The 12,719-nt window shown below is 39.6% G+C and overlaps 1 protein-coding gene across 3 annotated transcripts in view; it reads right to left on the bottom strand.

Annotated features, from left to right (window-relative positions):
- Positions 1-12,719, bottom strand: part of PRKAG2 (protein kinase AMP-activated non-catalytic subunit gamma 2) — a 233,503-nt gene that overhangs the window by 6,567 nt on the left and 214,217 nt on the right. For 2 of the 3 annotated variants that reach the window (XM_083376992.1, XM_083376994.1), the window contains 7 exons: positions 11,747-11,792; positions 11,052-11,106; positions 10,064-10,190; positions 8,432-8,597; positions 7,653-7,690; positions 6,476-6,622; positions 319-412 (listed from right to left, as the gene is read on the bottom strand). In XM_083376992.1, the coding sequence (XP_083233118.1) occupies positions 319-412; positions 6,476-6,622; positions 7,653-7,690; positions 8,432-8,597; positions 10,064-10,190; positions 11,052-11,106; positions 11,747-11,792 (673 nt within the window). The remainder of the gene's footprint in view (positions 1-318; positions 413-6,475; positions 6,623-7,652; positions 7,691-8,431; positions 8,598-10,063; positions 10,191-11,051; positions 11,107-11,746; positions 11,793-12,719) is intronic. The other variant, XM_083376993.1, reaches the window with a different exon arrangement.

The following is a 12,719-nucleotide window of genomic DNA, read 5'->3' as shown; positions in this document are numbered from 1 at the left end:
CTTGGATGAGAAGTGAAATGTCTGTAAAGAAAAACAAGTCCTGTTGCCTCTTGAAAAAGCACCTTTGGAGCAACCAAATTTTAATGATTTTTTTTAAAGTTAGAGGATTATATCTAAAGAATATGCTAGTTTAAAATGAATTATTACTACATTTGAGAGGTGCATGCATAAAAATATCCTTATTCATTGTCAAGTTCAACGGGGAGTCCTTTCATAGTCTGCCTATGTTTTACAACTTGTTACAAAGATAAAAATCAATATAAAATATGTGTTGTGTTGCTAGAGAAAACGCTTACTAGTTAAATGTGGAACTCGTACCTGTTGGCGTAAGCACTAATGCTTGGAGGATGTCAGAGAGGGAAATGATACCGACAATAGTATCAGTTTCATTCACAACCACCAGCCGATGAACCTGCAAGCACAATGCACATAACAATAATGGCTGTCCAATTGTCCTCATAAGCACAAATAAAAATAAGAATATTCAGGTGAAGAGACAACTGGATTACCTTACTTAGAGGGATGCTTAGTTTCCAAATCAAATTAACGTTAACATTTTAAGCACTTTCAAAAAAGTGGATTTGTTCTCCTTTAGAGAGCCATTCTTACTGAAGTGATTTATGTAGTCTACAAAGAGCAAGCATTAGCAATGACATCTGTTTCCCCAAATTCCCATCTGATGTCTGGATCAAGTTACATTTAGCTTTATTGACAATATGCCATTGCAACACATTCCAAGTCCTGTTCTTAACTATCAGTTCTGTGCATTAGAACATAGGTCCTTTCTGCGGACTTGGGTAAAACTAGAGGCTTACATATTCTACACTAGAACAGGTTAATTTCATGCAGGTAATCAGGAGTGTTGAAAAACTAACAAAATATTAGCAATGATCCCCTTGTACATAGCTATTTCTGCATTGTTCTAATAGAATGGGAGGTAAGAACATTCAGCAAAAAATTTGACTGGTTATAAATATATTTAAGTAGAAGATTCTTGATAAAAATAGAGATTATAACTAAATAATGAAATGTAATCTAACAAGAAACAGGCTAAAGCCAACAAGTCTATTTTTATGACAAAAGTGAAGTGTAATGTCATCACTTTCAAACATAAACTATATTTAAAATTAGAACAACCTAATAAAAGCTTCATTCTAATTGCATGTTTTTTTTAATTTATGCTCCAGACAGTATAGTATGATAGCATTCGCCCAGCAAACATTTTGAGTAGCTAACCTATTTATGTATTATTTTTGAAGATCATGAGAAAGTTTACTGTATATGGCAGCAAAAGCTAGTTTATGTATAACCTTACCAAATTAGGAGGGTGTGTCTTTGTGTGTGTGTACATTCCTGTGTTTTACCTTTAGCTAACTGAATACAGGTATAGCCAACAGGAGGACAGGAGAGACAAAGGAAGGCAAAGTGCGTAAACCCAAGCAGACCAACAAGTCTCCATCTTCTATGCAGTGTCTGAAGGCTCCACGGTCTACATCGGAAAACAGCCATTCATATAGTGCACTGGGATAAAAAGTTAGTTGCTTGGGGGACCCAAACATCTAGTCCTACTAAATAGGCTTCTTTAAATCCAGTCTGTAATATTATTTATTTTATTTTATTACATTTATATACCGCCCTTTCCCTGAGGACTCAGGGCGGTTTACAGGGAGTTAAAAAAACAGCAATACAAAAGTTAAAACCAATTTAAAAAAGATTAAACTAACCCTGTGCAATTAAATCCCCCCCCGATTAAAATAAATTACTCCTCAGCCTGGGCCCGAGAGCTCGAAGAGCCAGGTCTTCAGGCCCCGGCGGAATGACCGGAGGTCGGGGGCAGTCCTCAGCTCCACTGGCAGCTGGTTCCAGAGGGCAGGCGCCCCCACTGAGAAGGCCCTATCCCTGGGTGTCACCCGCCGGCAATCTCTTACCGGTGGGACCCTGAGCAGACCCTCCCTGTGGGAGCGCACAGGACGATGGGAAGTTGATGCCGGCAGCAGGTGTTCCCTCAAATACCCTGGACCCAGGCCATGTAGGGCTTTATAGGTGATAACCAGCACCTTGAATTTCACCCGGAGGGCAACCGGAAGCCAATGCAGCTCGCGGAGTAGAAGTGTTACATGGGAGTATCGGGAGACCCCCATTACAACTTGCGCAGCCGCATTCTGCACCAGTTGAAGCCTCCGAGTGGTCTTCAAGGGCAGCCCCATGTAGAGAGCGTTACAGTAGTCCAAACGGGAGGTCACGAGCGCATGAGTAACTGTGCGTAGGGCGTCTCGGTCCAGATAGGGACGCAACTGGCACACCAGGCGAACCTGTGCAAAAGCCCCCCTGGTCACGGCTCCTATGTGGTCTTCAAAATTGAGTCGTGAATCCAGAAGGACGCCCAAGTTGCGAGCCCTATCAACGGGGGGTAACACCTCACCCCCCATCATTAGAGGTGGAATAGTCTGGTTAGCCCGAGATGCCGATATGCACAGCCACTCAGTCTTGGCGGGATTGAGACGAAGCCTGTTTCTCCCCATCCAGACCTGAACCGCCTCCAGGCACCGGGACATCACGGCAAGGGCATCACTGGGTTGGTTCGGGGTGGAAAGAAAAAGTTGGGTATCATCAGCGTACTGATGATACCCCACCCCGAAACCACGAATGATCTCGCCCAGCGGCTTCATATAGATGTTGAACAGGAGAGGCGAGAGAACCGACCCCTGAGGGACTCCACAAATGAGAGGCCTCGGGGCGGATCTCTGCCCTCCCGTCAACACCGACTGCGAGCGGCCCTGGAGGTAGGAGGAGAACCACCGTAAAACGGTGCCTCCCACTCCCAACCCCCTGAGACGCCGCAGCAGGATACCATGGTCGATGGTATCGAAAGCCGCTGAGAGATCTAATAGGACCAGGACAGAGGAGCAACCCCTGTCCCCTGCCCTCCAGAGATCATTCACCACCGCGACCAATGCCGTCTCCGTGCTGTGTCCGGGTCTGAAACCCGATTGGTACAGATAATCAGTTTCCTCCAGGAACAGAGGAAGCTGATGCGCCACCACACTCTCAACAACCTTCACCAAAAAGCGAAGGTTGGAGACTGGACGATAGTTATTTAAAACAGCCGGGTCCAAAGCAGGCTTCTTGAGGAGGGGTCTCACCACCGCCTCCTTCAAGGCGGCAGGGAAGACACCCTCCTTCAAAGAAGCAGTTATTACTGCATGGAACCAGCCTCGTGTTCCCTCCCGAGCCGCATAAGCTAGCCAGGAGGGGCACGGATCCAACAAACAGGTGGTGGTGCTCAGTCTCCCCATGATCCTGTCCACATCATCAGGGGAAACAGGGTCGAACTCAGTCCAGATAACGTGCTCAAGACCGCCCGATTCCTCCACATCAGACTCTGCCCAGTCAGAGTCCAGACCGGTCCGGATCTGAGCGATTTTGTCCGCCAGATGATGACTAAACTCCTAGGCTCGTCCCCGCAAGGGATCCTCTCTCACCTCCTGGTTAAGGAGGGAGCGAGTCACCCTAAACAGGGCGGCCGGGCGATTATCTGCGGACGTGATAAGGGCAGCAAAGTAGTTAGACTTCGCCGTCCTTATCGCCGCAAGATAAGACCTTATAAAGGTTCTTAACTGCAATCGGTCGGATTCGGATCGGCTGGACCTCCAACCGCTCTCTAGACCTCGTCTCCGACACTTCATCTCCCGGAGCTCCACAGAGAACCATGGGGCCCAACGGGATCTGCGCCGGGTCAGAGGTCGCATGGGTACAACGCAGTCAAGTGCCCTGGCGGCAGCCGTTTCCCAGGCCTCCACCAGAGCATCGACTGGGCTGTGGGTAAGGGTGATAGGTATAGGCCCAAGCGCCCTCTGGAACCGATCCGGGTCCATTAGGCGCCTGGGGCGGAACCACCTGGTGGTTGAGGTTTGGATTAGGTTGAGGTTTGGATATTACACAAGTTAAAAGTTGAATAAGCCTTCCACATCTACATGCATTTTTTTCCCCTTTATGTGAAAGCGGAAATAATTCAGGCGGCCATATTAATCACAGCTTGCCACTGGCCAAGTGGACATTTTGTGGTAAGCCATTATTAAAGTTTATTAAGCTTAATTTGTTAATTTATTAAGCCTAAATTGTGAACACTGCCATAACAGTTTGAGCAACTATGAGCAAAATGGCCATTTTTGGCATTTTCAACCAACCATAATTGGAAACCCTAGTCATATAGAGTTGTTAGAATCTTTGAATACTGGCATTATGTCTGAATCGGGGAACTCCAATTCGTAAAGATATGTGGAGTTCTTGGTGCTCTCAGAACTTGGATCCAAGAACTTTACAGTTTAACCTTGAGCTATTAATATTCTCTTCTGTTAGTCAAGATATGAAAAGGAAAGCTAAAGGAAGATCATAAGCAGAGTTGCGGTTTCCCTTATCAAGTGCTTCATTTAATAACCCAAGTTGCCAGTTCCAAGTTGCAACTCCCAAAACTAGGACTCCCTCTATTTAACTTCTATATGAAACCAATAGGCAGCTGATCCTTTTTCACTCCACTTATCATTTAATCCAAGTGAGGGTCTTATAGACCTCATCTAGATCAAGATGATATACCCTTTCTATTGATCTAGTAACTTACAGTTTAAATTAATACAAATGAGTTCTATAGGAGAGTGAAAAATGGTCTCAAATTTTTTGATTCTCAACATTTGATAGCAACAGTATTAACTGGAGCGGGTCAGAGGATCAAGGGAAAGATGTTCATTTGATTAAAAAGGCAAACAGATTATCGCTTCCCCAGGGCATTTCAAGAAGTATTATCCGCTGGAAAAATAAAAGGCTTTGACACTGCTAAATGATACTACCTAACATTCCTACCTTAAATGGAATCTTAAGGGCCCATTCCTACAATAGAGTTGATAATTTTACAGCAGGAATGAGGAATCTAGATGTACTGAACCTCAACTCCCAGCACTGACTTGCTAGCTAGGCCATGTTATTCCAACAACAACTGGAGGGGCCCAGATTCCCAACCCCTGTAAACTACTCTTCTTGCTACTATTTTCTCGTTTGGTGTCCATTTTAGGAAATACTGTAAATTGAAAAGAACTGATGAAAGAAAGGGTGGGCACTCTGTCAAATGGTAAGCACACAGAATCAAGTCAAGGTTTTTCAACAAGGGAGGACAGAGGTGAACCACCTACCGGCCAGGCAATTTAGAGCTCCTCTTCTCTTGTATTTGAACAGTCATACCCACCTGATACAAATGGGGAACACAGGAAAGAAACAGAAAAGGGGGGAAATTCTATTTTTATAGATGTTTATCTTATATTGGTGATATTTTACGTAGGATTATGATGAAAGGGTTCAATGTGTCTAGGACTACTGCACAGATTTAATCAATTGATCTTTCTTTTCAAGTTTGGTAACTTTCTTACACAAATGGGCTCCTGAATAACACACATTTAATTTGCTTGTTAAATTCATCTTTCTTTGCTGTAGAGGCTCAAAAAAGCATATATAGTGCTCCCTACTCCTTTTTGTTTGCCTCTTGACTTCTTCGTAGTTTGTTCCTGTCTTCGCTCGGCCACAGAGCAAAACATTTCAAAGCCATTGCTGATTTTAGCGGTATAGAAAATAATTCAGAACCTTTTGGGATATTTTTTTTTCTAATTATATTTTTAAAAGATGGTGCCTGGAGGAAAAGAATTGGAAAAAGAAACTATGAGCTTAGATAAGTGATGAATGGCTACGTGTGAAGATTATCCGCACATTCTCAAAATCCAGTCAAATGCTACTTGGAGAAAGCAGAAAGTAATAAAATTTTAGGATACATGAAACATTTTAGGATTTCATGAAATATTTAAGTTTTATGAAAAGTTTGTTGAAAACGAAATGGGGATAAATTTCTAGTCTGGCCTGTTGTCTGCAAGTGACTCAAACTTGCAATCAAAGCAAAGCAAAAAACAGCTTTACCCTGCAGAAGATATGCAAGTGTTTTGAGGGTACATCTCAATTATTCCTTATTTAGAATAGATTGCTGATTGCTAAAAAAAGTGAGAGGTTGAACTGTTTCTTATTATTATTCACTTTTTAAGCTACTTTAATTATCACATAAAGGTGTGTTAACAGAATGTACGGTATCTATCATGCTGTTCTCACACATCTTCAACACATTTGTTCCTAGCAATTTTTTAAATGTTTTGATGGTTTAATCCATTCACATCAACAAATGTTTTCTAAACTATCTATATTTACATAGCAAGACCACTTGGAAATCTCAATAAAAGCGGTATATTTAATTAGAAAATTTAATAAACCTTATAAAAAAGTGTAAAAAGTAAAAGGATCATATAATAAATTTGTCGATTAAGTTTTAATGCTTTTGTATTATATCATGATATTCTTATGCTGTTACTATCTATTTACTCTCATCTAGAAATCTCACAAGCAGTGCTATTCAGAAAACTACTGTGCCTTCCTCCCAGATTCTCACCTCAGCTTTAACTATCCGATCCACAATTGTTTCCAGCGTTTCCAGCTTATTACATTTCACAACACCTTCAAAATACTGTGAGCGATGTTGGAGAGCTTGTGTCACTGTGATATCTAAGTTATTATAAGTTTTTTCAGCAGCAAGATTCTAGAAAAGAAGAGGATAAGTCAATTCCAAATTTTATGTGCAGCCAATAAATTTCATTATTTTACTCCCGAATATGATCCACATGTTGTGATTTAACTAATGGGGGAAAAGTAAAGTAGACAAGCCTGAATGTGTCCCAGTGATATTACCATACATATTTTGGGTTAATTGGATGCAAGAAAAGAGTGTTTTAGTTAAAACAATGCATACTGCACATTAGAGATACTTAATTTTTAACTCTCTAAAATTAAAGATCTTGGGGTGGGAGATATGAAGAAGAGTAGGGTTGTCCATCTCTTCTCAACTAAGTATTTCCCTTTCTTTTCATTTTATCCCAGCATTCTCATTAATGACAATTATCAAGCCCTTTGTAACCATGGTAGCAGACTATGGATATGAGCTCCCCACAGTTTTGAACTCAAAGGGGGCAATGATCACAAAAAGAGGAAAAAGCAGGAAAAAGCAACAGAATCCCTCTCATTTACCATCTTTGATTTTAAGACAGGATAGCACTGTTTCATCTGAAGCATCGGATACTGTAAACTTATTGCTCAGTAGTTTTTCCTCAACCAAGAATTTTATTCCCATTTTTATCAAGTATCCATGGAATACTTTAGATTAGTTACTTTAGATTGCTTTAGATTGGATTAAAGCAAAAAGTATTCATAAAATAAAACCTCAAATTTATTTTTTCCTCATTTTTACTGAACAGTTTTGGTGCTGTCACTTGCCAAACTCACTATGCTGAAGAAAATTTCTGACTGTATCATACTTAGCCTTTGGAAATAACATATGCTACATGAACTTGGAGCATGATCTACATTATGACTACTGCACTAGTAGTCTGGGGGAAGAGGGGGGAGAACTAGTATAATAGTTATAAAGACGCTTTCCAAGTATTATTTAACATATTAATGAAATAACTTCACACAGGATAACCCTAACCCTACGAAGCAGGGCATATTACAGAGTGGTCTCAGTGAAAAACTAAGTCAAAAATGTATTATAAAAAATAAATAATAATACTTACTATAACATCAAATTTGGAATAAATATCTACAACTTTTCCTAAAAGGGGGAAGATAAATAAGCCTTATAATGTGATCGCAAATAACTAACCAACCAAATTAATTAATATTGATTCCACATTTTGGAAAGAGCTTTATGGGCTAAGGAAAACAATTAAGAAAAAAACATGAACTCTGTTAAACAATTGAATTGCAAATTCAATGTGAGAATAGAATGTTTTCCTGAACACTCAAGCACATATCCTTATTTACAGATTTAGATGCTGTTTTGGAACATTAACAATCTTGGTGAATGACCTACCCTTGGAACAAATCTCATTTGTTTTGCTGGACTTTGGGGTAGCATGACACCACATTGAGGATGACATGGGGTAATTAGCCAGATTTTTCAGCTGACTAACTCCCAGATGATGCTGTAGAAGTATGTTAGTTTCCAGAAATATTATTTCTAGGGCTTCTTGGAAAAATATTTCTTTTCTTTAAACCATCCAAATGAAGCTATAGGAAAAGTTATCCAGAATGTTAGCTGGGAAATTATGGGAATTGAAAACCATGCATCTCAAATTTGCCAACATTAAGAAACATTGATCTAAATAAATGATGAAATCTTCAAATATTTTTCTAATAAGGTATGCACAATATTTTGATGTAACGTGGGCAAACGTTTTTCAGATTTCATTCCTGCATATCTACATTTTGTGGTTGTCTTAAAATTTAAAAATATTTCCAGTCTTTAGTACTCACAACAAGCAGTAACAAACTTGATATCCTTACTACTCACCTGACTCATCCACAACAGGTAGTGCTGATATCCTTCTATCTACAAATATATTCAAGGCTTTAATGATAGGAGTGTTTGGATGTATAAAGGCAATATTATGGTAAGTTCCTATTCCAAGTTCATCCAGATTTTTCTTCATGAAGGCAGGCTTTGGCATTTCTGACACCTTTGAAAATTAGAAGTCAAATTTTAAAAAACAATCATTTGAAAAGCGTTTTTCAGATACATAAGCCAGTATCTTATTTTTAAAAAAAACTGCGCAAGGAATTTATTTCTTCAGTTCTTCCACTTCAATAAATCTTCACCAATTCTGAAATTTAGTAAGCCCGAAATTAGTGTGCAAGCTCAAATCTAAATGTCACATTTGTTTAAATATGAATATTCAGCTTTTAGTTCTTTTGTTTCATCCCCACAATGCTTTTATCAATGGAATACTGCACTTTTACCATTGTCTTATTTGGAATGTCAGAAATCATCTTAGATAAAACTTTCACAGCTTTGAAACTTTCAGTGTTAATTGTTCCTATGTGTGCCATGGAAACTGTATGTCTCTTTCCAATATGTATTCCTCATTGAATGAACCCCACCACCTGCCCCCTACCACGAGACATTAATGAATCAGGAAGGGCAGAGATCTAAAGCACAGGTAGACAAATTGACAGCTCTGAGAAGCTGTCTACTTCAGCAGGGCCAACTGTAGACAGCACACTAAAAAGCAGAGACATCACCCTGCCAACAAAAGTGTGTATAGTCAAGGCTATAGTCTTCCCAGTTGCAATGTATGGCTGTGAAAGTTGGAGCATAAGAAAGGCTGAGCGCCAAAGAATTGAGGCCTTTGAACTATGGTGCTGGAGAAGACTCCTGCGAGTCCCTTGGACTGCAAGGCGATCAAACCAGTCAGTCCTAGAGGAGATCAACCCCGACTGCTCTTTAGAAGGCCAGATCATGAAGTTGAAGCTCAAATACTTTGGCCACCTAATGAAAAGGAAGGACTCACTGGAGAAGAGCCTAATGCTGGGAAAGATTGAGGGCAAGAGAAGAAGGGGACGACAGAGAATGAGGTGGCTGGATGGAGTCACTGAAGCTCTAGGCGTGAGCTTAAATGGACTCCAGAAGGACAGAAAGGCCTGGAGGAACATTGTCCATGGGGTCGCGATGGGTCGGACACGACTTCGCAGCTAACAGCAACATTTCATTTCACCTGTCAGATCATGTTTTTATCATTTATTTTTCTTACATTGCATATCCCAACCTTCCATATGCCATGGTTGTCAAAGGATGGCATAGATACTGATCTCAATCACCCATCATCACTTGGAATGCTTGAGGCTTTCATATACCATTTTTAATTTAATAGAAGAGATGCAAACTAAATTATCTGCCTTACCCATACCTATGCCATATGCAGCTATCCGTACTAATGCAACCAAACTAGACTTTACTAAATTATGCTTGTGCTTTTCTACACAAGGTAGAATTTGTAATTTAGAGACAAAGTGGCTAGTCATTTGCATTTTGCCAACTAGAAGGTACATGTAATGAGTATGCTGACACAGATCCGGGATAATTTTAACATTCACACAATTGATTTACTAGATATTTAGAACAGAATAAAATTATAGTTCTACTTACAAATAGCTGGAGGAACTTGAGTATTCTTTTATGGGTAAGTATATAAAGTGCATTTCCACTCACAGGATCAATAACTGGTAATCTGTGGATTTTGTTTTTGATCAATGAATATACAGCATCAAAAAGGCTAAAGAAAAAGTTATTACAATTATTAATACATTCTATTGACTTATTTCAAAAAGACATTTTCCCACTACAAAAGAATTACTCAAAATCCAAAGTATAAATGATTCTTAATAAACAATATTCAAGGAAATTGTGAAAATTGAAAAATTTACAATTTTAATTCTCAACTAGATATGTTACATATATTAAATACCAACATGCTAATAAGTATATCAAAACAGAAAAAGAATGTTCTAAGCGAAGAATCATTATAATGAGAGTTGTGGGAAGATATACAGCAGAGAAGGAAAAAGTTATTGATAGCGACAGGTAAGCTGATAATTCAGAGTTGATAACTGATTTATAAAGGTAAAGATTTCCCCTATCCAGTTGCGTCTGACTCTAGAAGTCATGTCCATCTCTGTTGCTTTAGCTGAACCAATAGTCCGAAAACAATTTCCGTAGCCAGCATGACTATACAAGGTGCACAGAATACTATTTCCTTCCCACTAAAATGATACCTATTTATCTATTCGCATTTGCAGCTTTCAAACTGCTAGGTGGGTAAGTAATGGGAGCTTACTCTGTTGTGTAGCACCCAGGTCTCAAACCTGGGCTGTCAACTATTCAGCTTGACAAGCTGAGCATCTTTAACTGCTGAGCCATCACGCCCCCAAACTCATCTATACAAGTCATCAACAGAAGTCATCAATACAAAGATCATTAAAGTGAGCATCAGATAAGTGACTGCCATCAAAACCATAACTGCTGACAGATATTGAATTAGTCTTAAGAACTACTTTGAAATAGTGTGATAAAAATACATTAACCGAGTTTATAATAAAACTTTTAACAGAATTTACAAATAAAAAAGGAAATATACCTTGCATCTGGTGAAATATTCACTAAAGGTTTAAAGGTTTCTTGCAAATAAAGCTCTGTATAATTAAAAAAGAATATTTTCATAAATCTATAATATCCAATAAAATTTCATAATAATAAACATATCTGTTATACAGAAACAAGCACCTATTGACTTTTTAATTGAAAACTAATCATGATAAACAGAGAAAACTGGACAAAATAGAACCAAATAACCACTAGAGGTCACTATAGTCTGAATATCACAATTATAACAAAAGTTGTGGAAAGTATTTTAGAGGAAGTTTGGAATTACCCAAGTGTTTACATTTCAGAAGGCTAATTTATTTTTTTTAACTCAGTAGATCAAATAGGCTATCAGTATTTTTCTATGACACATAGCGGGGTCTAGAAGACCCATCTTCAATAAAATAAAACTAAGACTCAGTCACTATCTACAATGGAACCGTGTTTTTCCACTAGGGAAATTATATGAGAAAGATAATGTGAATGAAAAAATATAGAAGTCCAAGGAAAAGTAACAGTGATTTACTGGGACAAGCATTGAGACACATCAAGTTAGCACTGCATTCTAGGATATGAGCCATTTACGGGCATTTTACCATTTTTAGATTTGGGGACGATAAAAGATCTAGTAAACAAGAGAGCTGCACAGCTAGTTTGGAGGATCACATTCATTTTAGAACATATACTTACCTCTCCATGTTTCAATTTTGTGCTCCTCTAGTTCATAGATTTGTACCTGTAAAAAGCAAAGACAAAAAAGGCTTTGTTAGTTGCGAAGTCGTGTCCGACCCATCGCAATCCCATGGACAATGTACCTCCAGGCCTTCCTGTCCTCTACCATCTGCTGGAGTCCATTTAGACTTACGCCTACTGCTTCAGTGACTCCATCCAGCCACCTCATTCTCTTTCGTCCCCTTCTTCTCTTGCCCTCAATCCTTCCCAGCATTAGGCTCTTCTCCAGTGAGTCCTTCCTTCTCATTAGGTGGCCAAAGTATTTGAGTTTCAACTTCAGGATCTGGCCTTCTAAGGAGCAGTCAGGGTTGATCTCCTCTAGGACTGACCGGTTTGATCGCCTTGCAGTCCAAGGGACTCGCAGGAGTCTTCTCCAGCACCAGAGTTCAAAGGCTACAATTCTTTGGCGCTCAGCCTTTCTTATGGTCCAGCTTTCACTGCCATACATTGCAACTGGGAAGACCATAGCCTTGACTATACGCACTTTTGTTGACAGGGTGATGTCTCTGCTTTTTAGTGTGCTGTCTAGATTTGCCATAGCTTTCCTCCCAAGGAGCAAGCGTCTTTTAATTTCTTGGCTACAGTCCCCATTTGCAGTGATCTTGGAGCCCAGCAATCTTAATTCCAACTTTTGATTCATCTAGCCCTGCCTTTCTCATGATCTGCTCTGCATATAAGTTAAATAGGCAAGGCGACAGTATACAGCCTTGCCGGACTCCTTTCCCAATTTTGAACCAATCAGTGGTTCCGTGCCCAGTTCTCACTGTTGCTTCTTGGCCCACATATAGGTTTCTCAAGAGACAAATAAGATGGTCTGGTATGCCCATCTCTTTAAGGACTTGCCAGTTTGTTATGATCCACACAATCAAAGGCTTTAGCATAGTCAATGAAGCAGAAGTAGATGTTTTTCTGGAACTCTCTAGCTTTCTCC

The sequence above is a fragment of the Vipera ursinii genome (assembly GCF_947247035.1).
Source record: "Vipera ursinii genome assembly, chromosome: Z".
NCBI lineage: Eukaryota > Metazoa > Chordata > Lepidosauria > Squamata > Viperidae > Vipera > Vipera ursinii.
The sequence above is the reverse complement of the archived record's forward strand: the minus strand, read 5'-3'. Positions and strand labels throughout refer to the sequence as shown.